Genomic DNA, 24,976 nt, shown 5'->3' with positions numbered 1-24,976 from the left:
TCCCACATTTGAATGGTCTTTGACCTTTTTTCTTTCTTTTTCTTTCTCATGAAATTCCTACGAATCATATTTCCTTATAGCTTACATCCCTCAGATGTTTCTGTGACCTCATATTTTTTTGCATTTACCTGCTCTCCAGTAAAAAAAAAAAAAATCGCTTTATGCATAAATGCATTAATTTGTATCTTCTTTAATCTTGAAAGCTACAGGTATTTAAAAATTTTCCTCTCATAGAAAAACAACATAAGTCTTCAACATCGCGCAGCACCTCGGCTGCCTGCTGCAGCCCTGAATAAATTTTCTCCCCCCTGGATCCCGCCCCCTCCTCCACGCTCTTCCTCCTCCTCCTCCTCCTCCTCCTCCCCTCTGTGCTCCTGCTTTTGATCCCACAGGGACTCGGAGCCTTAACATTCCTCTCATTCCTGGCGCAGCGAACAATCAGTCATTATATCCGCGCGGCTCGCAGCTCGCTCGCGCTCAGTTCGCTGCTGCTGCCCAGTCAGCGCGCACATGTCCGCGTGCCGTGGAGAACTATAGCCGGGATTTAGAAGCTCGCCGCAGAATATTTCAAGGCCATACTCTTATCAGACTTTGCGCTGGAATGAGACGCGGTAAGTTGGGTTTACTTATGATTTATAATTGTTGTTTTTTTTCTCCCCCGCTTTCGGCCAGTTTAAATGCGCGAATGTTTAACGGATAAACTTGTCAACCGCTCTTCAAAGAACAATATAGGCTATATATTTACACATATGTATGTTTCGAGTTATATTACAGTCTTATATGGATACAACATATAAGCTAAAGAAATGTGTGTTATTTGATTATTAATTCTTTGTTTCGTATTTGTGAACGTGTGTGTTGGCACTCAAATTCAGTTTGTTGTGACATCACCCTCAAGGGTATTTCCAGCAATAGTTCGCGTAATACAGCGGTAGGTATTGTGCAACAACTACTATAATGAAACATTTAACGGTGAGCGCTGGACTGGTGCCTCTCCACCAGTCCCCGGTGGGAGATGGGCACCAGCCCCCCTTAGAGCCCTGCACGGATAAGCGGCTATAGACAATGGATGGATGGATATTTAAAGTCTTATAACAATAGCGCATTAACTGTATTAATCAGTAATGTTCTTTGGCCGGTCCAGAGTTTATCTGGTGGGTCCCGATTAGTTTGCCATCTCACCTCTCCCTCTCCCCGTTTCTCTTCCCCCTTTAGCACCTGAAAACCAACCATCTCATACTCATTTCACATCAGCTTATTTTTCTTGGAAGTCAAGTGTTTTGAGGAATTGCGGAGACATATAAATAATGAAATCTCATTCCAAACTTTAATTACATTTCTAAATATTGTCGGAAGGTGTTATAATAAACCCGATTTAGAGTGACCTTTGTTCCGATTCAGGTCTGGACCAGCTGATTCCTATGAAATGTGACAGATCATACCAAAATAATGAGCTACTTACTTCTGAAGAAACATAATCAGCGTCATAGAATCACATTGCCTAACTGTCTTGCAGAAGACCGGAGATTATAGTAAATTACTTTAAATCATCAGTCATTTACGCAGGTATGAAATGTCTAAACTTTTCAGAAAAGACCTGAAAGGGTTGGGTATGAAACAACCAGAACTACAAAGGGGTGAAATGGTGGTGGTCCAAGACTGATCAAGACTCCTTTTTTCCCTTCAGATGCGTGATTGTTGAGGTGCCAACGCTTCTACATCGACCCTGGTTTTTCTTTAAGCTTTGGACTGATCTCCTGTTGACTGAAATGAGGACAGGGGAGGACTCCTCCGGAACAGTCTTGCATCGCCTCATCCAGGAGCAGCTCCGCTATGGGAACCTAACAGACACTCGCACTCTCCTGGCCATCCAGCAGCAGGCCCTGCGCGGAGGAAGCAGCGGCGGGGGCACGGGCAGTCCCCGCTCCTCGCTGGAAAGCCTCACGCAGGAGGAAACCCAGTACATGCAGATGTCGACGCGGCAGGAGCCTCAGGGGCAGGAGCACCAGGGGGACTGCCTGCCCTCTGAGAGCCCCATGTCTCATCTCTATCAGCTCCACAGGGAGGAGCTGCCAACCTACGAGGAGGCTAAAGCACACTCGCAGTACCTCGTCTCCCAGAGGGAGAAACTGGAAGAGGACGGCCCTGGCATGGACGCGGCGGGGATTCAGAGCGAGGGACAGTGGGATCTGAAGCGGGAGCACGCTCGCTCCCTCAGCGAGAGGCTCCTGCAGCTCTCTCTGGAGAGGAACGCACACAGAGACCCCGTGGCTCTGACCTCCTCGCACAGCTACCCGCAGCTTTACGACAACGTTGCGTTAAACGCCGCGACGCCGCACCGACCGGAGAGCCAGCCGAGCGCAGAGCAGCGGGGACCTCCTCCGGGCTACCCTCTGTGCGCCAGGGTTCCCGAATACATGCTCAGCTACTCGCAGGAGCACGTGCAGTACCACAAGGACCCTCCTCCCCCGTTCTACTCGCAGCACCACAGGTAATCCTCACAACCAGATTCTATGATCCATTGACGATACCGAGATGAGGACAAATCAAAGAACTGCAGACAAAGCACGCTTTCGTCATTATTGTGGTTTTCCAGGTGTGTTGTGGTGACTCACTCACGTCTGGTCTCTGCAGGTATGTGTCTGCTCAGGCCCAGGTGGCTCAGAACAGCGTCAGTGAATCCTCCACCAGCAATGACGCGCTGATGAGGGAGAATGAGCAGCTCAGGAAGGAGCTGCAGGTGTACATCCAGAAGGCAGCCAGACTGCAAAAGGTGAGCAAGATAGCCCCAACCCCTCACGACGCACGACTTTCCTCTTACACCTGGTTGTCCTTCTCTGGCCTCGCAACCCGCATCCCGCTACGGAAGCCTGTTCAGCTTTTGTAGGGCGGAGTGCGCTTGTTGCTTTGGCCTGCGCTGAACGGGGGAACACCTCAAGCGAGGGTAGAAAACCCAGAATGGACGTCCAAATAGCTGCAGCTTTAGGGTGTTAACATGGAGACGGGCCAATCAGAGAGTTGTTGCCAGCTCTGACCTGCCGATTGCCATTTCGTTTTAAGAACCATAGCTAACCAGCATTCAGAATGCTTCTTTCTGGCCTTCCAGCCATGGGTGGACAGTAATTATTCATGTAAGGGTCTTAGGCAACGTCCCAGAATGCCTCTGACACTTTTCTCACATCACCTGTCTTTTTAGATCCCTCTTTATCCCAGACAAAGAGCAGTTTCATTTTGTACTCAAAGAGTGAAGTATTGAGCACAGACCAGATGACGAGCTCCAGCCAAAGCCTTCCTCTCTGTTGTAGCGGCAGTACACCGGCAACAGTTTCTTTTATATCGATTCTTGTAGCTTTTTCACTTCCTCCAACTAATAAATAATGCTAAGACTAAAAAGCGTTGTGTTTCATGTGAGCTGGTGGTGCCCAGCAATGGTGCAATTCACTGATCAGACTTTGGAGTTTCTGACCGTTTGGTCACATTGAAGCGTGTTTTTTGTGAATGGCCGGCATTGTTGAGCAAATGTTCAACGTTTTCTCGCCGTTCCAGACTCGGGAATGCTCACAAAGCATCTCACCTCTTTTGTCTAGTAAAAGACGGCCTACTGCTGCTCAACCAGGAGATCCATAAGTGCCCTTTCAGGAATTTTAACTCTCTTCCCTCAGTGGCGCATAGTTGTCAATTGCAGGAATGACTCATTACCCTCTCTGGTGCATAAACCTGCGTCTAGACATCCAAAGAAACGTCTGGTCTTGTTGTGTTTACTCCCTAGCTGGAGCTGGAGATTCAGCGGATATCCGAGGCATACGAGACCCTGATGAGAGGCTCTGCTAAGAGGGAAACCTTGGAGAAAACCCTGAGGAATAAACTGGAGGCCGAGATTAAGAGGATGCACGATTTTAACAGAGACCTCAGAGGTATTTCTTCCCCTTGTGTCTTGAGGCGTGGGTACGTGCTTTTTGATGTGTCGTATGTGCGTAACGCTGTGTTGTGAATGCTTCCCTTTGCATAGAGCAACTTGAAGCAGCTAACAAACAGAGAGCCGCCGGTGGCGCTGAGTCCACAGACCCGAGGCAGCACGTCTTCGTTAAACTCCTGGAGCAAAGTGAGTAAACATCTGGATTAGTCTCGTTGGTCCTCTCACCTATTTGCCCGAGACAGACAGTAATTGACGGGATTTTAACAAAGCAGGCCTCTGTGTGATTCATTTGACAGTAGCATTAACAAGGCTGAGTAGCGATTGGTGTCCTCCTCATTGATGACACACACGTCTACATCTGTCAGCATAGACACTGGGCCTTTTTTTTTTTTAAACACCGTAAAGGTGACCTGTGTTCTTGGACTTCATGGTATTTCTGGCAGTTCTGTCATCGTTCTCACCTCCCTGAACCTCCAGCCTTTTTTGTTTTCTTTGTTTTGCATCACCGCAACTTCCTTTCTCTAAGGGAACTAATAAGTCTGGGACTCCAGGGCATCCTGACCTAACTCAGCTTGACCCCTGGCTTGCATGCTCTCCTTGTTTGGGCATTTTATTACCCCATGGTTTAATGATGGTCAGCCAGCTGTGAACATTTCATCTCTCCCTCTAGGTAGCAGAGGAAACTGATACACTTTGTTTTAGCTCATTCTATTATTCTTTCGTCTGGTGTTAAAACGATATTTCAGATCAGTTTATATTCAAGCGAGGTTCCGTCTGAAGGACATATGCAGTTCATATGTTAAAGGGGACAACTATCTTGGAGTTGTCGTTTAGTTTAAATCAAGATCATTTCAAGACCAAAGTGGACTTCTGCCATCTTAAAAAACGTTAGTTTCAAAGACATTGTTGGGGTCTATTAAAACACTTTTTAAAAAACCGGTCTGGTTTATATCAGGTGATTATTTTTAAACAAACTGATGATTATTTGCACAGGAAATTGATGTCAGAGGCGTGCAGCGCCATTGATCTTCTGGTATCAACCATCCACTAAGAGTCACTGTAACTTTTGATCTAAAAGTGTGTAAGGCAAAATATTATAGCCATTTAGGGGAATATTGTTCTATTGATAGGCCTTTTTGGCTATTTTTGCTAGCATATCAGACAGGTAGTCTGACCAGAAAGGCTTTGCGCGCTCTGTTCTTAGTCCTTTTTCTCACGCTGTAAGTTGCAGACTGCCTTCATTTGCTGTGTAACTAATTATTGGCTGCTGATTCAATAACCAACCAATGCAAACATGATGATGTTTAAAGCTAATAAAATAGCACCGACTGGTGTGATGCAAAAGTGTTTTGGTCTTGTCTTCTCTCAGACTAGCCGTTAGCATTAGCCTCCGGCAACAACTGATCTGAAATGTAAAATAATGATAATATCTAGCAGGTAGTATCTACTGCACATAAGATATTACCTGCTAGTGGTCTTTTAAGCCTTGGGCTTGCTTAAAAATTCTGAACCATTCCTTTAAGGATGGGCTGGGATGTAGTCAGCAGCGGCCGGACAGGCCAGCTTTGGCATTTGGTAGTTTTGAGACATTAGATATGAAAAAAAATGTTTGTTAATCGTAGCTCCACACAGGCTAAAACCACAAATAAAAACACAGTCAAGGGAGGTGTCGCCCATGTTTATTTTTTTAACAAGAACTGCTTGAGGAATATTTTGAGCTGCTTGTTTACTCCACGTCCTTAGAAGCATTCCAGGGCTTTTGCCAGTACAAAGCTACGCTTGTGTGCGTAAGTGGATAAGAGGAAGTCTGCATTCCCTCCACAGGCATGCACTTGTGTTGTGTAATCAGCCCCCTTTTTAAAGTGGCACAGGGGAGCCATAAAACTTGCTCTCCTTTCTAAAATGCTCATTAAAATGGAAAGTAGCTTTAAGGTTAATAAAGGAGGTTTTTCTTTTCTTTTGTTGCTGATTCCAAGCTTACATGTACAACAATTACATTCTATTCATTGTTAGCTTAGAGAGCAAATTGCGAATTGACATGTTGCCGAACCGCATGCTTTGTATAACTGTGTCTTGTTGGCCACGTTAAAAAGAATGCAGCTCTAAGTCCAAGTGATTGCTCAGTCATTTGACTGACCCTAAATTGGTCCCTAGATGGACACTTCAGCATTTCTGGCTAAAGGGTCTTGATTTGTGTTTGTGTGTTATGTGCGAATTCTGAGCAACATAATGCCATTATGGTGACATAACGACAATAAAGACTCTCGACTGATTCTTGATTTCTTTTAAGAGAAAATGCAGCTGACGGCCTTTTTTCACATCACCTGTTTTCTTTTTAAATCCCTGTTTTCGCCACGCCAGATGAGGAGCAGCAGCGGGAGCGCGAACGGCTGGAGAGGCAGATCCAGCAGCTGCGCTTGTCTGGCGAAGAGTGCCAGCGCAGAAGCGAGCGGCTGGAGCAGGCCCTGTCCTCGGCGCAGGGCCGCAACCGGCAGCTGGAGGAAGAGCTGCACCGGAAGACGGCCTACATGAAGAAGGTGGAGCGGCTGCAGAGCGCCCTCGCTCAGCTGCAGGCGGCGTGCGAGAAGAGGGAGGTCCTGGAGCTGCGGCTCCGCACCCGGCTGGAGCAGGAGCTGAAGAGCCTCAGGGCACAGCAGGTTAGGGAAAGAAGTCATTAACATCTGCATCATGGAAAGTTTGTCAGTTGGGAGGGGAAAAAAAGGGTAAATATGGGTGTAACTGTTAGTTAATCGCTCTATTGTGGTCTTTTTTTTTAAATCTGTGCCAGAACCAGACGACCAACCTCACAGCGTCAGAGCTGAGCTCGTCCACGTTGCAGCAGGAGCTGAGGGAAAAAGAGGAGCGCATCCTGGCGCTGGAGGCCGACATCACCAAATGGGAGCAGAAGTATCTGGAGGAGAGCACCATGAGGCAGTTTGCCATGGATGCAGCGGCTACGGCGGCGGCACAGAGGTGTGCTGAAACTCTACCTGGGTTCACCCAGAGTCTCATTAATTCACGGATGTTAAAAATCACATCAGCTTACTGCTAAGTGTCGAATGTGTCACAGCAACACTGTGTTCGATCACTTCCAGGGATACGACAATCATCAATCACTCACCCAAGAATTCGCCTAACAGCAGCTTCAACGAAGACCTGTCTCTGTCAAGTCACAGACACCAGGAGATGGAGAACAGGTACTCCTCCTCCTTCCCTCGGCTGCGTCTGCCATCGTGGTTTATGCCTGCTGCTTCGTGGAGCTGTGAACTCAACGTTGTTTCTCGTGTGTCAAGGATCCGTGAGCTTCACGCCCGGCTGCTGGAGAAGGATGCCGTGATCAAAGTGCTCCAGCAGCGCTCCAGATGGGAGCAAGGCAGGCTGGAGAGCCAGGGGCTTCGTCCGGCCAGATCCGTCCCCACGATCAACACCGTGACATGTAGCACATTGAGTAAAGGTGAGTTGTTGTTTTTTGTTCTTCATGAGATTCCTGTAGTCTTAAAAGACGCCATGTGACAACTGCTGGAGCCAGACAGGACGTATGCATGCTAAGAAAAATAAAAATAGGGAGAAGGAGGCGACTCTTTGGTGTTACTCAAATAGGAGACGTGTTTTTATACTGGAATGCATGTCGTCTCGCGCTCCAGAATAGCCCGATCAGGAATAGTCGTGGGAAGAGCTCGCAGGGGCAGATGTTCAGGGGTGTGTAATTGTGGAGGAAAGTGGGTAATTAAACAGTGTCCTCCTCTTTGTCTGCATTTTTTTTTAGGAAAGAGCCTCTCAGATGACCAGACAGGTGCTGCCGCGTTGAAAAAAACCCCGTCCTTTGTCCCGGCCAAGGCGCCGACCCAAGACTCCAGCACCCAGAGTGATGAGGCCACGCAGGAGCTGGAGGTCATAGCAGAGCAGGACAAGTCACAGGCCACTGAAGGGAATCCAGCAGTTTCTATGGGTGGGTTTTTATCTTTGCTCAAATTGTCTAACACATCTAATCATTGACAGCCGATGACCACCATCCAGGGTTGTGGGAAGTTCATCTTGTACATTTCTATTTACATTTCAGCTGCTCTCCAAAAGCTTCTGGGTTAAAAAAAAAACATTCTTTTGCTAACACCGTCCTGGGTCAGATGTTGACCGATCCAGGTCGAGGTTGATAGGGGTTATTTTTTTAACCCATAAATAGCTGAAAGGGAAAATAGCCAATGTTAAAGCTACCAAGTAGAGGGTAAAACTAGTTTGTAACCTTTTGAAAGAAGTAATGATTGAGTGAAAAGGATTGTGTTAAAATTGATTAGGTAGAAAAACTAACTCTAACGTCTAATAAAACTTTTATAGACAATTTCACTTTGATCACATTTTACTCCATGTATAAAACTGTATAAAATACTGCCGGTCTATTTGAACTCTATGACAAGTTCTTTAGTCAGAGTTAATATCAAGCCAATCCGTTTAGCTTCCATCCACCCCGAGGAAAACCCTCATGGGGCTGAGATCCACGTGTCGGCTGGCGACTGTGTTTAGCTAGCACTGCCTTGTTGCAGGTAAAAGGCTAATGTTGTCTTAAGTGAACAAGCTTGTTCTCTAGCGTGAACTAAAGGCACCAGCAGAACCCACTGCCAGTCCTTTTCTTAAACAGCATCCTCTTACTTACCGACCCTGTCTTATTTTACGCCGTGGAAAAAGTGCAGTGAAGTCTGATCAGTTCATTGGCTAATTGGTGGTGGTGAGTGAAAAATGACGAGGCCCCTTATAGTCGCTTTAATTCAACGAACTGGGTCATATTTGTTGTGGGATTTCTGGTCTGTATCAACAGGATAAATCTAGCAGTTGGATTAAATAAATAACCCAGCAGTTTTTGTACCCAGACAGTCTTCTAATGGTGGTAATATGTTGTGACATAGTTGATCCAGGTACATACGAGCACCCTGTTACATACCCAGAGTTGTAATGACGTTTGACTTGGCATAGCAACTTTACTTTTCTAATTCTCCCATTTTCCGTTCACTTTAGGCACTTCGGAGGAGCCGAGGGCGCTGCTCAAGATGTTCAAGAGTTCCAATGCAGAGGCGATAGAAATCCTCATATGAGCCGTGACTGCTGCTAATGAGGCCGAATGGTGACAGAAACGTTTTCCCGAGGAGAGGAGATAAGGTCTTCAGTCGATGTGAGCGGCTTGCAGAGTGCAGAGCGTAGGACTGGGATTTTGAGGAGAGCGGCGCTTTCCTTTGGCCGTTTCTGCACATTTCACAAGTGAATGGGGGTAAACTACACGGTACCTGGACAGTATTTTGCGATGCAAAAGGAACTGGGCTGCTGATACTGCATGTTGTTTGTCATTAGTTGTGAATTTGGATTTTTATTTGTAAATGCTGCTCCTTTTGTCATGTGACTGTTGACGTGCTCCACCTTTTCAATTTGAGAAGAAAAATTATTATTATTTTCATTATTATTATTTTCATTATTATTGTTATTATTATTATTATTCATATTTTCTTACTTTTCCATGTTCAGCTTGGCTTTCTTGAATCTTGAAATTACTGTGGCATCCCAATAGCCACACTCTCTCTTCCAGTAATATCTATTTATACAGATGCTCAGAAAAAGAATGGCCTCCATTTGGGAGCTGTGTTTGAGAAACAGCTCCACCCTAAATGAACAGTCTCCCCTCTCTCTTAAACTCGTCCGGGACCCCTGCTTGCAGCTCGCTGGAGGATTTAGAAACTTCCGCTGAATGCACAGCTTGCAAGACGCACGCTCCTCCACTCTTAAAAAAGCTGCCGAGGATTGACGACATTTCACTGGGGCCCAATTTTCCAGATCCCCAGTTCATGTTTGGGGCCTCAGATGGCGGATGCCCAGCATTTCGCTCCCCTCCGATGACACACTGGAGCTAATCTTCTCACATTCCTCGCTGAGGGAATGCTCCAGTTAAAGAAAAAGGCTATCTAAAGTCTGACCCCTCGGCCTTGTTAAAATGGCACGCATTCTTTCGTATGCTCGTACGCCGGCTTTTCTTGGGCAGTTTATTTCCTCCCTAGTGCTGGTAGCTGGTTCTACCATGTGTGAAGAGGGTTTTTTTTTAACTATAATTGTCCTGCATCTGCTATTCTATTTGTTGTCTCCATCACTGTGTTATATTCAGCAGAGTTTTTTACCATAGTTCACATATCAGAGTTGCCTAAATGCTTAACAAGGAATGTTCTATTTATTTCTCTTGCTTAGTGTAGGATTACTGAACACTGTTGAATGCAGACTACTATTTTCCAGAATGTTGTGCTGTATATAACTGGAACATGCCATCATTTTCTCTACCGTTTAGTGCTAAAAGCCACTAAAATCACACGAAGCTCACATGCTATCATCTATTTATCATCCAATTTTCACTCTTGACGTTTATTTTATCAAACAGCATTCATTAAAGTTATATTCTGAAGAGCACAAATAGCAAACAAAACCTCACATTTAATATGTTTTTCTCCATTAGTTTCATATTTCCCATCATGGTCCATTTGCCGGTCAATGCCATGTTTCAGTTTGGGTTACATACTGTCCTATTATTTTTTTGGAATGTTGTTTACATGAATGGAAATTTGAAGTGAGAAAAGTTAATATATTTTGTTTGTTTCTTGTCATCGTATATATATATATACATATATATATACATGTGATTATTTTGTGTCGTGGTGCCAAAGATGTATTGCGTGTTTAAGTTATAACTGATGGAAAAGAAAAACAAAGGGCCTAGTAAAGCGCCTTGCTTCAGCTGGTTGAACCGATTTGATGTTGCTGTGAACTTTTGTAAAGGAAACATTTGGATGTATGCCTTAACATTTCACAATAATAAATAAATATTTCTAATATATGTCTGATAAAAACCCTTGTCTGTCTCATTTCCATTCTCTATGCTAAATCAGGGTCAAAACCTCAAAGTCTACCAACTGCTCTGCTAATCAGCCGGCAAGCAATTTAATTTAGGCTTTTTATTATGCATTCAAACTGTTCTCTTTTTAAGTGGAATGATTAAGCAGCAAATAAACTTTGGGAACAGCTGGAGATAGGCACCAGCACCCCTTGTGACCCCACAAGGGATAGACGTGTTAGAAAATGGATGGATGGATGGATGGATGGATGGATGGATGGATGGATGGATGGATGGATGGTAGTTTTATGCCAATGTATTTTTTTTTAAGTCTTCAGGATGATTAACCAAATAAATATAGTTAATCTCAGTAAACTCAGGAGGTCAATAATGTTTTCACTTACAGCCAGGTTGCAAAGAAAGGCCTTCTTCCAGTAACAAAATGAAGGATAATTTGAAAACTACTTTTTGTGTCTGACATTAACAGTTTGTCTGATAATCTGGAATATGTGTGACTGATTAAAATAAGAAAAATACTTTTTTTCTGTGACCACCATACATTATGACATTTTTTTCACCAGCTGCTAAACAAACCCTCTAAAAGATGCCGCCCCCACCGTGGTTCACAGTGGCAGTGAACATCATGGTGACTGCTCTAAATATGTTTCTGGTCGCAGGGACCACATAAATCCGTCTTTGTCTTTTGGAAAACATTCTTCTTTATTAGTCTGTATTCTCTGTCCATGCTGAGGTTAAACTTCTGACCGAGGACAGCCACACTGCTGTATAACAGCATCTCACCCTTTATGTTGGGGTTGGGTTTTTCCTGAACTTTATAACCAGTCTGCCTTTATAGTTTGGGTCCTATACCCGAACCCAAGCTGGTTTATCCAATGCGGAAAAATGCCTGGGATCAGGAATTCCTATGAATTTTTCTTGGCTTATCAAAGACAAGACTTGGTTCACCACCAAATGAATGAAAAGTCTAATTCACTCAGTGGCATTAGCTGAACAGCCTGGCAATGTTTGCAAATAGTTCCTATCATCTCATCAGGGTTGATTTTATGTTCTCAAGAAAAGTACGATTTTCACATATTCATTGTTAATATTATAATTTGTAATGTCTTTATTTTCGTAAAAAAAAATCTAAACTCCAGACTTTATTCATTTTCACCAAGTAGTAGCTTCCAAGATGATAAAAGGTCGAATTATTTCTGTCTGATATTGAGCGGAGACGATGGACTAAACCAGATGAACAGGTTTCTTTATGCTAACGAGGTATCGATACATCTTTTTGCTCTGAATCATTCAGCTTCGTTTTGGTGTTAACACCTCGTTACTTTCACCGCTAACCTGGTTTCAGTTTGGGACGGACGGCTGATTGGTACGGAACAACCTCATCCTCCCGACATCTAGCAGCAGAATGAACGCCGTAAACAAACAGCGAGGGGAATCGCATCCCCCTAAAATTAGAGCAGAGTATTTCCACCATGAAATTCCTTTAACGAGGGGCATATTTTAGGTGTCATGTGCCTTTAAAATTAACCATGCCCTTAAACGCAGTCTGAGCAACAGCACTAATGCCGCTCCCCACCAAAAGGAGTCATTCATGTGCGATTAGATGAGCTCACAAAGAAGATTGTCTCGGATTTACTGGACAGTTGCTCATTCTTTGACATTAACACTGGACACTACTGTACCATGAATAAAAGCACACATCCATACAGTTCATCTGAATCGAGTCGTAGCAATAACATAATACGTTATCAGTTGCACTAGGGAAACTTCTCAGTACTGATCTCTAAATGTGTATTTAGGCCAACCAGGCGGTTTGATGGTAAGCTGACTTTCAGAGCTGACCTGTGGGTTGTGTCAGCTCCGTTGTTATCACTCTTTAGCCGGTTTAATGCTTTGACAGTTCGATAAATTTGTTCGGTTCTACAGCCGAGCATCTGTCCAGTCCTCGGTGGCCAGTGTCCCGCTTGTTTAAGATGTTTCCTGTTTGACGGGACCTGAGTGGAACGAAGTGGTTGTTAGAAGCTTGCTGCCGCATATGAGAACATGCCAGAGATATTATGAATTTACATGATTCAGGCGCAGTGGAGCGCACCCGCATCTAACACATGCAGGACCCCTGTCCCCGAGCACCAGAACTGCCCACCTCTGGCCGAGAAACCTGGTTATCAAACATACTTTGGGACACAAAGTGATGAACTCTATAAGCCATGTCGAGATGCAATGACTAAATACATTTTTTCAATATATATTTTTGGGAAACCAGGCCGGAAGATTCGTCATTGACAAGCACTGGATCACCAGGAAGAGGAAGGCAAGGCAAGGCAAGGCAAGGCAAGGCAAGGCAAGGCAAGGCAAATTTATTTATATAGCACAATTCAGTACAGAGACAATGCAAAGTGCTTTACATGATTAAAGTATAGGAATAAAAGCAAGTAGGGATTGAATGTAGAAATAAAAAAGAACAAAAAAGTGGTGATTCAGTTAACTAGAACATTCAAAGGCAATTTTAAACAAATGTGTTTTTAATCTCGATTTATGCTGGAGATGCTGAACAGGAAGGGAGAAGCCTTCAGGCAGGGCTTAAACAGTAAGAGAGCTCCCAGGCTAGAGAGCAAAGGGATGTATAAGGGACAGAAAATCACATGAAGGCCAGATTCATTTGACCGATGTTGACCTTTTAGTGCTGTTGTCTTAGATGTTTGATCAGGTGATTTGCCAACTCTTGCAACGTACATCTGATCTACCCAGTCAAACGGCAAAAGACTTGTCATCTCTTCCTCTCTCTTAAGAATTTGTCTAGGAGAGTATGGCTGTTAGCCCTGTGAAGGACTAGTTACCCGTCCGGGATGTACCCTGCCTCCTGCTCATTGACAAGCAGGAAATAGACAGGTACACAAGGACAGAAAAGGTTGTATCCGTGCGGGGACTGGACATTCCTTCTTAGCTTTCTAAGTCTGTTAAAAACAGCAACCTGGATGCAACCTTTGTGATTCTGTTTACATTAAATCAAGTTCACATTATGTGCTCTTCTGCATGATGCTGCCATTAAAATATCCCAACGTTTTACATCTGTCACAGAATATTCTTAGTGTGTAAAAATGATCTCATTAAGATTAAGTCTGCAGTGTTAGAAGTAGGAAACATTTCTAAATTGCTTGATTGTAGCTTGACTGATTAACACGCCATCTGTTTCCATATGTATGATGTAATTGATTGCAATAAGTGTTTCTTTGGAAAAACGTCCTCTTATCAACTTATCAACGTAAAACTACAGGCTACTATACATGCTTGTCAGTTTGGTACAGTTCCATGAAGTTTTTCCTTCTGAAATGTCCGCTGTAGACTTTGACTCTCTGTGTAAATATTTTGGCCTTCCTTGTTCCCCAAGTGAGCTTGAAATGACATTCCGCAGATGCCAAACATTCTCCTGCGGGCGTCTTTTTTTGTAGCCAAGTGCCACTTTTCTCAGCTGAGAAAAAGCCGCCACGATAAATCTCCATCTGTTAAATTCCAGTTTCAGCTGGGGCACATGTGGCACCACGGTGTCTGCCGTTTACCCTTATTTTTGGTCCTGTCTGTGTTCGCGCGGCTCGCGTTTCAGATATATTCTGTCCTGCCTCTAATGTCAGTACATGAGCCCCCAGCTGATCTGAGCATGGAGTGACTTGAGGACCGAGGGGGGGCCTGCAGGGGAGAGATGAGAGGACGGGACCCCAGAAACATGGCTGTTTCTATTCCCTGTGGAATCTCATCATTGTCAGGGCGGGATGCAATGAAATCAACAGACATGTGTCCATTCCACGCACATCTGGATTCTTGCTTTGAGTACTGGGACTGCTGTCAGGTCTAATGCATTTATCATCATCATTTCATCACTCTGACCCCTGGCAACTATGAGTGGTTCCCACCTGACCACAGCATTCATCAGGAACAGATGTCAGCAAAAAAGACTTGTTCTGGATGTCCACGTTTGTATCTTTACTGCACTCCATGTTGTCAAAATTTAGATTTTTTTTTTTTTTAAGTTAATAAGGCCTTGTTTATATCACTATATATTTGTTTGGTGTGAATTCAGCGGAATACGGAGCAACAAATGATCTGACTTTCAACAAAAAGCCTGAAGGAAATATTTGGATAGAGAACTGTGGATCTGTGTTTTGCCTTGATATCCTTGGAGATTCCAAAACTTCCTGCCTACAGCAGACTTGGAATGTTCCAACCCCTCACACCCCCCAACCCCCCTTTCAACTTTTCCACATAAGTCAGGGCACTGTTCTAATTTTAGTGCTCTTGCTGAGAAAATGCAAATATCCCATAATAAGGTTACTTGCTGCAGTTGTTCTACGTTTGCTTCAGTTGCAGCGTCGGTCAAGGCGTTGTGCTTGAGGCCTGAGCTGTGTTTCACCAGCAGGAAGAGGGCCAAACCCGTACAGAGTTCCATTATTGTTTTCGAGCTGAGGTTTGTGTTCGGGACACAGGAGCGGGAAGAGGCTGTGTTGCTGTCGCCTCTTTCAAATAGGACTGGTGCCTTTTTGTTGTTGTTGCTTAATGTGTTTTTATGTTTTTCACCATTTTCACTCCTATTTTCCTCAAATGTATGTGATAGTCCAACATAGCTTGGTGCATGATTGTGAAGCGAAAGCAAACTGATGCAAAGAGTTGAAACTCTTATAATTAAAGGCAAAAAAAGTGTCTCCTGCATTTGCATTTATCCTCCCCTGAGTCCATTCTTCGTCAAACTATCTTTCACCTCCTGCAAGTTGTTTAGAGTCTCTCTCTACCAATGCTGCGCATGTAGAGAATTAGAGCTTTGTCCTGTCTCAGTTAGTTTGTATGGAAAACATCTGTGAACCTTAGTTTTTAATCAGAATCAGAATCAACTTTATTCGCCAAGTTTGTGGGTACAAACAAGGAATTTGACTCCGGAGAATCTAGATCTTGCAATATGTTCTGGAATGAGTGTAGGTCTGGCCTTTCAATGGGCTGTTCTAGCAAACAAATGGGCTGTGATGTGAACCGTTCCATTGTAGCTCACGCTGTACGGTTAAGTTCTCTGGCTGGAGTCTGAACTGACGTTCAAGCATTAGGTTTTTGGGAATCTTAAACTGGTTTTCCTTCCGGGTCCCCTTGGATAGCTCCATCCAGCTTCACGTCATTTATCTTGTTCTTCTCCCTGACAAAGATAGCCGCTCACACAGCATGAAGCTGCCACAATATTATGTTCCTGGGGATGTTAGTAGGTTCGTTTTACCCCACGCAGCATTTAGCGTGTGCTCTGGGGTGGACGGCCATGTTCTTTTTCTAGATGATATATTGAGCAGTGCTTCATGAAATGTTCCAAACTTTACATGTTTTATAACCAATCCCTGCTGTGCTACTTGGTTTTCATGATGCTTGTTTGTTCACTATTATTCTTCAAACGCCTGAGGCTTATGTTGGATTTATGTTGAGTTTAAATTACACCCAGGTGAACTCTATTTATTTCTGTATCTATTTATTTATTCATTTGTTCGCAGGTGACTTGGCAAATGGTTGCACTGGATTTTTTTCAGGGATTCAGAGCAAAGGGGTTGTGATTATAAACGCCATGCCCGTACCTTTTCAGATTTTTATTTGTAAAATATATTAAAAGTGTCCTTCTCTTCCAATTCACAATTATGGACTACTTTGTGTTGATATGTCACATAGGGTGCCAAAAAATATATGGGTTCAAAATATTACAAACACATGTAGGGGTATATCCAAATACATATGGATGGATGGATATTTTCCTGTGTCAAGGTAAATTAAACCCTTTGGCACAGTATATTTTCAGCTATGATTGCACTGTATATGTCATCCTGAGCGTTATTTAATCCCTGGAAATCCAACTTAACCGAACAAATGAATGAACATCTGCAAAATCCCAGAGCAGGGGTACAATGAAACAACCCTAGCAGGCTAATATAATAAACCAGTATTTGTTAGATTAGGAGGCTTTTTTCTTCAGCATTACGCAGATGGTAGAGCAACACAGACTAAACTAAAACCTCATCACAAAAGCGTGGTTAACTTGACAATGTCATGTCCATCTTTTTCTCAAAAGCTGCCTAATTATTTTCTTTTAAATCCTCTTCTGTTCCACAATGACTTTCTTCACTCTTCATTTTGAGGTTTCATGGGGATCCCACTTCCTTACTGCACGGGTCCTCTGTTCATAAAATCATTTACACACTGTAAACCTCCAGCAGAGCTCTGCTATCATTAAAGAATCATAGCTAAGTGGATTTCTGCTGGGATCAAGCAGTGAAGTCCAGAGTGAAGCTAGCTCTTAGTAGGGTCTGACTTCAGTTTGTCTGATCTGCCAGAGGTTCCCAGGGAATCATCTGAAGACCCGAAACTGACGGAACACGAGGAGATGAGCCAAAGCATGGGCGTCTGGAGAAATACACACCATGACCTCCAGTCTTTATGAATAGTACATTGTATATGTATACAGCAACCTTGAACTTTGTGAAGTTTTATCAAGGGTGTACCTTCAAATTGTAGAGAGATTTACTGTGATAGACCAACACAAAGTAGTGCAGACTGTGGGGCAAAAAAACATTTAGTCAGCCACTGATTGTGAGAGTTCTCCTACTTAGAAAGATGACAGAGGTCTGTCATTTTCATCATGGGTAAACTTCAAGAAAAGAAATTCAGGAAATTACATTGTAGGATTTTTACGTAATTTATTCTTAAATTATTGTCAGGTTCACAGCTATTGCTGAGATTCTGTTCCTGCTCTTGGCTGCTGACATCAGCCCCTGCACTCTGGTTTGTTCCAGCGAGCTCTCCTGATTGCTTGCACCAGTTTCTGTCTGATTACTGATTCAGCTTCACCTGTGTGTGACGCTATTTAAGACTTCCTCCTCCTCAGCTCTGGTGCCAGATTATTGTGTGAGTGTAGACCATCTGGCGTTCCTAGCCTGCCTACCTGTGAGTGACCCAGTTTGTGTTTTTGGATTTCTGCCTGTTTGCATTGCCCTTGTTGGATTCTCCAGTTGGTTCTCGGTCTCAGGCTGTTGGATCACCCCGCCGGTGCCACTGCCTTTCTCTGTCAGCCTGTGTATGACTTTGGACTGTCTCAGGATTGCCACTCCACTGACTTACCGCTTCTGGGGTGAACTTCTGCATCCGCATCAAGCTCACACATTGGGTTCAGGGTCCATTACGGATCGTATTAAGGTTCGTCGCCAGCTGGATTTACTAAATTCCCTCCAGAGTAAATTATCAGCCACTAATCTGTCTCTCTCTACAGAGCTGCCAGAACCAGTTCCCGTACTTTCCTGCACCGACTACATCCAATTAAATAAAATACTTAAACGTGCTTTGGTGTTTGAATTATCGGGTCCAGTTCACGAGTTCTTAACAATTATTATGGAAAATAGGAATTTGGTCCACAACAAAAGTTCAGCTCAGTGGTTTTAACCTTTGTTGGCAATGAGAGGTCAAACATTTCCTGTAACTCTTGACCAGGTTTGCACCACTGGAGCTAGTGTTTCAGCCCTTTCCCACATGCAGATCTCCTCTAGAGCAGTGACGTTTTGGGGCAGTCGCTGGGCAACATCGGCTTTCAACTACCTCCACATTTATTTTTATTTTTTTTATGCGTTTGAAGTCTGGAGACTAGCTAGGCCAATCTAGGACCTTGAAATGCTTTTTACGACGTCACTCCTTCGGTGCCTGAGCAGTGTGTCTCATATCTTTGTCATGCTGGAAGATCCAGCCCCGTTCATTCTTCCCTTAACACGGATCAGTCGTCCTGGCCCCTTTTCAGAAAAACAGACCCAAAGCATGATGTTTCCACCCCCATGCTTCACTGCAAGTATGGTGTTCTTGGGATGCAACACAGCATTCTTCTTCCTACAACGAGTTGAGTTTGTGCCAAACATTTGTTTTGGTTTCATCTGACCACATGATCTTCTCCCAATCATCTTCTAGATCATCCATATGCTCTCTGCCAACCTTCAGAAGGGCCTGGACATGTAGTAGCTTAAGCAGGGGGACATGCCTGGCACTGCAGGATTTGAGTCCCTCTTGGCGTAGTGTTACTGATGGTAGCCTTTGTTACTTTTGTCCCAGCTCTCTGCAGGTCATTCATCAGGTCTCTCTATGTAGTTCTGTGATTTTTTTCTCACCGTTCCCATGATCATTTGACACAGGATGAGAGCTTGCGTGTGGGACCCTAGGTCAAGAGAGATAATTGATGGTCTTTAATGTCTTCCATTGCCTTACAACTGCTCCTACAGTTGATTTATTGCCACCAACCTGCTTGCCTATTGTAGATTCACTCTTCCCAGCCTCGTGCAGGTCTACAATTTTATTCCTAGTGTCCTTCGACAGCTCTTTGGTCCTGGCCATGGTTGAGTTGGGAGTCTGACTGTTTGAGGCTATGGACAGGTGTCTTTTATACAGATGACTAGTTCAAACATGTGCCATTAATAACAGTATCGAGTGGAGGACAGGAGAACTTCTTGAAGAAGAAGGCAGCCGGACTTCTTGCTCATTGGTGGGTGACCAAAAACTTATTTTACACCATAATTGACAAATAAGTCCTTAAAAATCCTACCGTGTGATTTCCTGGATTTTTTCCCCCTCACTTTGTCTCTCATGGTTGAAGTGTACCTATAATGACAACTACAGACCTCATCTTTTAAGTGGGAGAATTTGCACAATCAGTGGGTGATTAAATACTTTTTTTGCCCACTGTGAAAGTTTGGTTTGCGTTTGTATCCTGCCCCCTTTATTTTGACACCCCTGAGCAGTTACCTGACTCCGCCAGATAGATTTGCTCCGCATATCCATCTGGAAACCTTCCGTTGAAGTAATTTTGGGAAGGGGCGAAAATACTGGTTAGCTGATTGGCCTATGTTGGTGATAGACGGGCCAAATAAACCAATCAGATTCGTCGTCGCTCTGTTACGAGCGACGACGAAAACACAACCACAAGCCAAGCTACTCTTGCTGCTGCAGGTAAAGGCTCGTTAGCTCAGCAAAGAAATACTCTGTAATTCCGATAAAACTTGCTCGATAGCCACGCTAACGCTAGTTTCATCGGCTGAAGCCGCCATGTTCTTTAGTCTGAACTGTCGCTCCTCGTTGCGTCACACCTCAACCCGCCTCAAAGCCAACGCTGATTGGACGTTCGTTTGGTGAACGGCTCCAAATTTTCTTTAACGGAGGGTAGCCAGACCGATCTGCGAGTGAAACCTTGAAAGCTTGCGAGATCAGGATGGTCTCACGAGGCTACCTGAGCAGAATGTGAGTAAGTAATCACAGGCAGACATCAACTGGTTGCAGCAGTCATTAAATGTGTTGTGTAGTTTAATCTTTGTATCCAATCCAGCTGTTCTGTCAAGGCTCGAGGGATTTAAAAGTTGCTCTGCCAGAGGAGACAAAACTGAATGTTGTGGCCGACATACTGAATATCACTCTGAACAAAATCAAGCATGACATAGGCAGCATCATGCTGTGGGGATACTTATCGTAACAGGGCCAGGGAATCTAGCTGAAGTTGATGGGAGGATGATGGAGCTCAAAACACGACACTCCTGAAAGGAAACCTGTTAGAACCTGCAAAAGACTTGAGACTTCACCTTCCACCAGCAAAATAAATATGAAAAAAGAATGACCTGGTGGCAAATCAAACAGAAGAAGCTGTTAGAACAGCAGATGAGGATTTCAGCTCCATCACAAGCATATTACTCAGATATTACCTCTTGTATCGTCGTTGTTTCTGTTCACATTCCCTCTTCGCTACTTAGTGCAGACAGCATGCATGGAATCTGAAGCTCATGCCAGCCCACATCATTTTCTTAACTAGCTGGCCATAAAATCCAAAGAATGATTGTCATGAGGGTTTCACAGTCTCCTAGTTAAAGCAACATACCAACAGGTGTAGGTCAGCAAGTGCGTGAGCAAGGCTCAGGAATTTATTTGGCATGCCTCAGCATGTAGGATTGGTTTATATAACCTTTTATGATCCAGGTGTATTTACATGAGCTCCTTAACAAGTCCTCAACGGTTGTGAGCTGGAAAGAGTTTATGTAGGTACTGATATCAGGACTTATGAAGGGGAACGTTTGCTGTTACAGCAGGGAATGGTGTCTAATTTCATATTAGCGATGATTTTTATTTGCCACTGAAAAGGCACAGCTGGCCAGACTTTCGTGGAAGATTGCGATAAAGCGAATGATTTTAGAGTTATTCTAGAGTTTTGACTCTGCAAAACCTGGTATTTAAAACCTAGACTGAAAAACCAATGTAGTTATGTTAAGATTTCCGTACAAACCTTACTTAGCACAGTGCCTTGCAAAAGTGTTGTAATGCTTTTAACTTGTCCTTTTTGTCAGGACCACAATATTTAAAGTTTTTTATTTCAGTTATGTCTGACAAAAATAACACACCGCATTAGTTTGAAGTATAAGGAAGTGGCCTCAGAAGTTTGTTAGAGGGTAAGTTGAGAATCAACCTCGTGAAGCAACCCGGTGTAGGTACCAGATCAGCTCGGCTCGCTTCCCGATGACGTCATTATATTGCAACTCCACTCAAACTACATTACGCCCGCGGTCTTCATTTGTTACAAATTAATTTTATTTTGTTCATTTACGGTTATTTCCCAGTAACTTAATCGAGACATAAAAACTTTTAACATCATTTTGGAATGCTTGTGTGGTAGTCTGTCAATTTAATCGGTAATTCTGCAGGATCAAAGTTACATCTTAAGAGAATTTCCTTCCTCCAATTATTTTTTTTAAAGTTGTGAAGGGAAACTAAACAATAAACTCTTTTAATTTTTAATAAAAGTCTGCAGCCATTTTAATTTTATCACGGCATTCATCCCTTTAAAATCAATAAGGTTTATTCCTCTTTTTTCTACTGATATTACTATGTCGTTCTTTCTGATCACATGTTTTTTATTAATCCAGATGAAATTGTAATGAATTTGATTAATTTTTTATCGTAGTATTTGGTATATTTAAGATATATGCTGGATAAGATAAGATAAGATGGGCTTTATTGATCTCACAATGGAGAAATTCACTTGCCACATCGGCTCATACAAGAAGGTGCAGAGTAGGAAAGGTGCATTCAGTTATATACAGTGAATAAATAATAATAATAAATAGTGGATAAATTGATCTGGCTATCCCTTCCGTTTTTGTTAACAATATTCTTCCAAAAATAGAACCAACTGTCAAATATTTGTTGACTTTTTTGTAAAATTACTTGAAAATTTGTTCTCTCGTTTCCAGTGTGGTCCTTGTTAATCATTTTACCCAAATATTTTACCTAATTTTTATCAATTAAAGTGGGTTGATTATTTTGAATTGCTAAGATTTCAAAATTTTCTATGTTCATGTTTAAGCCTGAAGCTTTTGAGAAAAAAGAAACCGCTAAATTAACTAAATAAAATAGATTTGTTACAAATGCAGACCGCGGGCTCAATGTAGTTTGTTTGAGTGGCGTTGCCATAATGTGACGTCATCGGGATGTGCAAGGCCCATGGAGAATTTCTACGTAAAATTGTCCGTTTACAAACCAGAATCCCGCTCTCGAATAAAACCTACACCCCGCTATAATTACTTTAGTAAGTTGTCCAGACCAATCACAATGTTTTGCGTAATTGTGCAAACGTTAAACCGATCATGTATAGTGACGTCATCAGAAGGCGCAGGGCCCCGAGTCGATCTGACCACCCGAGCCGATCTGGTACCTACACTGGCAGACATGTCAGGAATAAAGATGCAGAGAAATGGAAGGAGTGTGACACCACAGCAAAACTATCAAAACATGTCCACTGACTGGCCGGGCCAGGAGAGTATTAATCAAAGAAGATGCCGAAAGGCAAATGGCAGCTGTGTAGGAGCTGCAGAGATCTACAACTCAGATGGGGAAATCTGTCAACATGACCATTATTTGGCTACCAAGTTATTGCAAATCTGACCTTTATGGAAGAGTTGCTTGGAGAAAACAGCTACGTATGAGACAGATGCACTTTTCTAGTCATATCCTTTAACCTAATAAATCCTTTATGCACCCTGGTATTTGAGATTAAAATCTTTTTTTTAAGAGAGACCTGTGGAAGACTGTGTTCTGGTTAGATGAAACTAAAATGCTATGTAGCCTAATCTACATAGTTAAATTTGGCAGGGACAGGAGAGCTGGCCTGAGTTGATGGGGAGACGGATATGATGCTAAATACAGGACTATTGAGGAAGAAAACCTGCTAATGGCTGCAGATGACTCGGCACCGGGCAGAGGTCCACCTCCCAGCAGGACAACCACCTTTAACAGCCAGAGCTACAATGCAATGGTTTAGAATTAGATCAAAGCAAACCAACGTATTAAAGGCCCGGCCAGAGTCCAGTTCTAAAGCCAACGGAGAATCTGAGCCATTCTATAAAGAAGAACCAACAAAGATCTCAGTCTCCACTAGTTATGCAACACCGAGTGTGTGTCTGTGATGGGCTGGCGATGTGGACAGAGTGTAACATGCCTCTCTCACTGTGACCACTGGAGACTGGCACCAGATCCCCCTCAACCAGACAACCCACCCCAGTACACCTAGAAGGACGGATTGGATGTGCAACATTAGCAGCAACATTAGGCCTGCAGCTTTGATCACTGTAAAAAGTGTCTCTACACGGCTTAGATTCAGGGGAGATGAATACAAATGCCCTACTATGTTGTTGTTGTTTTTTTTACAAAATGCTTCCCCCTTGTCTATTACATAAGCTCCCAATAAAATACATTGAAGTTTGTAGTTGTAATGTGACAGCGAGCAAGTGGAGGTAAATACTTTTGAAATGCAATTTATACCTGTCAAAATGTACAAGAGATTAGCAGATTTTTTGGTGCTGAATGACATCAAGGGCTGGTACGGTCCCAAACGGCAGCAGCCATTGTTTTAGCTTTGATATGTAGTTAAAAGCAGTTTTGTGTCTTTTAACATGCTTAGTGGTTACAAAATCAATATATCAAAAACACCAAACTATCAGAATTGACCTGGAAAGATATAATTATGTTTGGCTGGGTAGTTATTTTGATATTTTAGTTGATCTAAATTTTAAGAAATTTAAAATATCCAAGGACCCCAGAATTGCATATCACATAAGGCTCCATCTTGAGTTCTCCAAGTTTAACCTTTCCCATAATGAATTTAATAGTGTTACTCCTAATAGTAGGTAACGTGTAACAAGATTACAACTGAAAGTAGAACGTATCCTTTAACTGGAGGCTTTGTCCATTCAGCAAAAAATTCCCCATTCAAATAGCCCATAAACAAATGTTCCTTTTTTGAGACATTTTTTTAACTTATTGCTTGTCAACCTAAAGCATTTTTTGCGTAATGTGAATGGAGCTACTGTATTGCAATTACGCCCCATGCTGCAGGGATCTGGACATGATACGGTCAACTTTACTGGGATTTTTTTCTCAGGTCGTCATAGGATATTTTTACAAAAATTCATAATAAGACCTATCCTGTAGTTGTTGGGACATTTCAGTGACACCTGCAGAGGTGAGAATGCTTTTAGATAGAGAAAATGTTAAAGTGCAATATGACAATAATGAGTAGGAGTTTTCAAAGGTGAAGAAAAAAATTACATCAAAAAATGTACATGCTGGTCAAAAAGAATAATTATTTACGCTTAGACAAATTAATGTAATGTACTTCTCTAAAACCGTTCTTGCAGGTTTTTTTTTTTTTTTGCATACTTGCAGGATGTTTTACTCTGAATCGAAAGTTGCCGTTTCCACGACTTGCTGCTGCCCTCTAATGGCACACTGTGTTATTGCCGTCCCTGCTGCACCAAGAAAATGGAGAAGGTCCGGCTGCAGCACTTGGGATGGAGAGGGGCATAGACATTATATAAGATATTATGTGTTATATTATGTCTATGGAGAGGGGTCCCCAGGACAGCAGCAGTTTGAAGACTTATGATCACATGGCACGGAGGCTATGGAAAAAAAACATACTTTTCCATAAAATATTTTAGAATAAAATATGAGATTAATGAAAATCTCATGATATCGGTTTTTCTGGTGTAACACACAATTCAGTATTGATTCTGAGTGTTTGGGTGACCTGAACACTATCGATTTTATTTTATTTTATTACTCTTTGTTCACGGGTTTCGATCAACGGGAACTTGTTGACGATC

General features: G+C 43.0%; 1 protein-coding gene across 1 annotated transcript; it reads left to right on the top strand.

Annotated features, from left to right (window-relative positions):
- Positions 1-401: 401 nt before the first annotated feature.
- Positions 402-10,788, top strand: amotl2a (angiomotin like 2a). The gene is made up of 11 exons (XM_012861232.3): positions 402-611; positions 1,688-2,491; positions 2,635-2,773; positions 3,770-3,914; positions 4,010-4,102; positions 6,278-6,573; positions 6,705-6,889; positions 7,012-7,113; positions 7,210-7,370; positions 7,683-7,865; positions 8,924-10,788. The coding sequence occupies exons 2-11, from the start codon at positions 1,770-1,772 to the stop codon at positions 8,998-9,000; spliced, it is 2,103 nt and encodes a 700-aa protein (XP_012716686.2). The 5' UTR covers positions 402-611; positions 1,688-1,769; the 3' UTR covers positions 9,001-10,788.
- The last annotated feature ends 14,188 nt before the right edge of the window (positions 10,789-24,976 follow it).

This window comes from Fundulus heteroclitus, chromosome 9 (genome assembly GCF_011125445.2).
Source record: "Fundulus heteroclitus isolate FHET01 chromosome 9, MU-UCD_Fhet_4.1, whole genome shotgun sequence".
In the NCBI taxonomy this organism is placed as follows: domain Eukaryota; kingdom Metazoa; phylum Chordata; class Actinopteri; order Cyprinodontiformes; family Fundulidae; genus Fundulus; species Fundulus heteroclitus.
The sequence above is the reverse complement of the archived record's forward strand: the minus strand, read 5'-3'. Positions and strand labels throughout refer to the sequence as shown.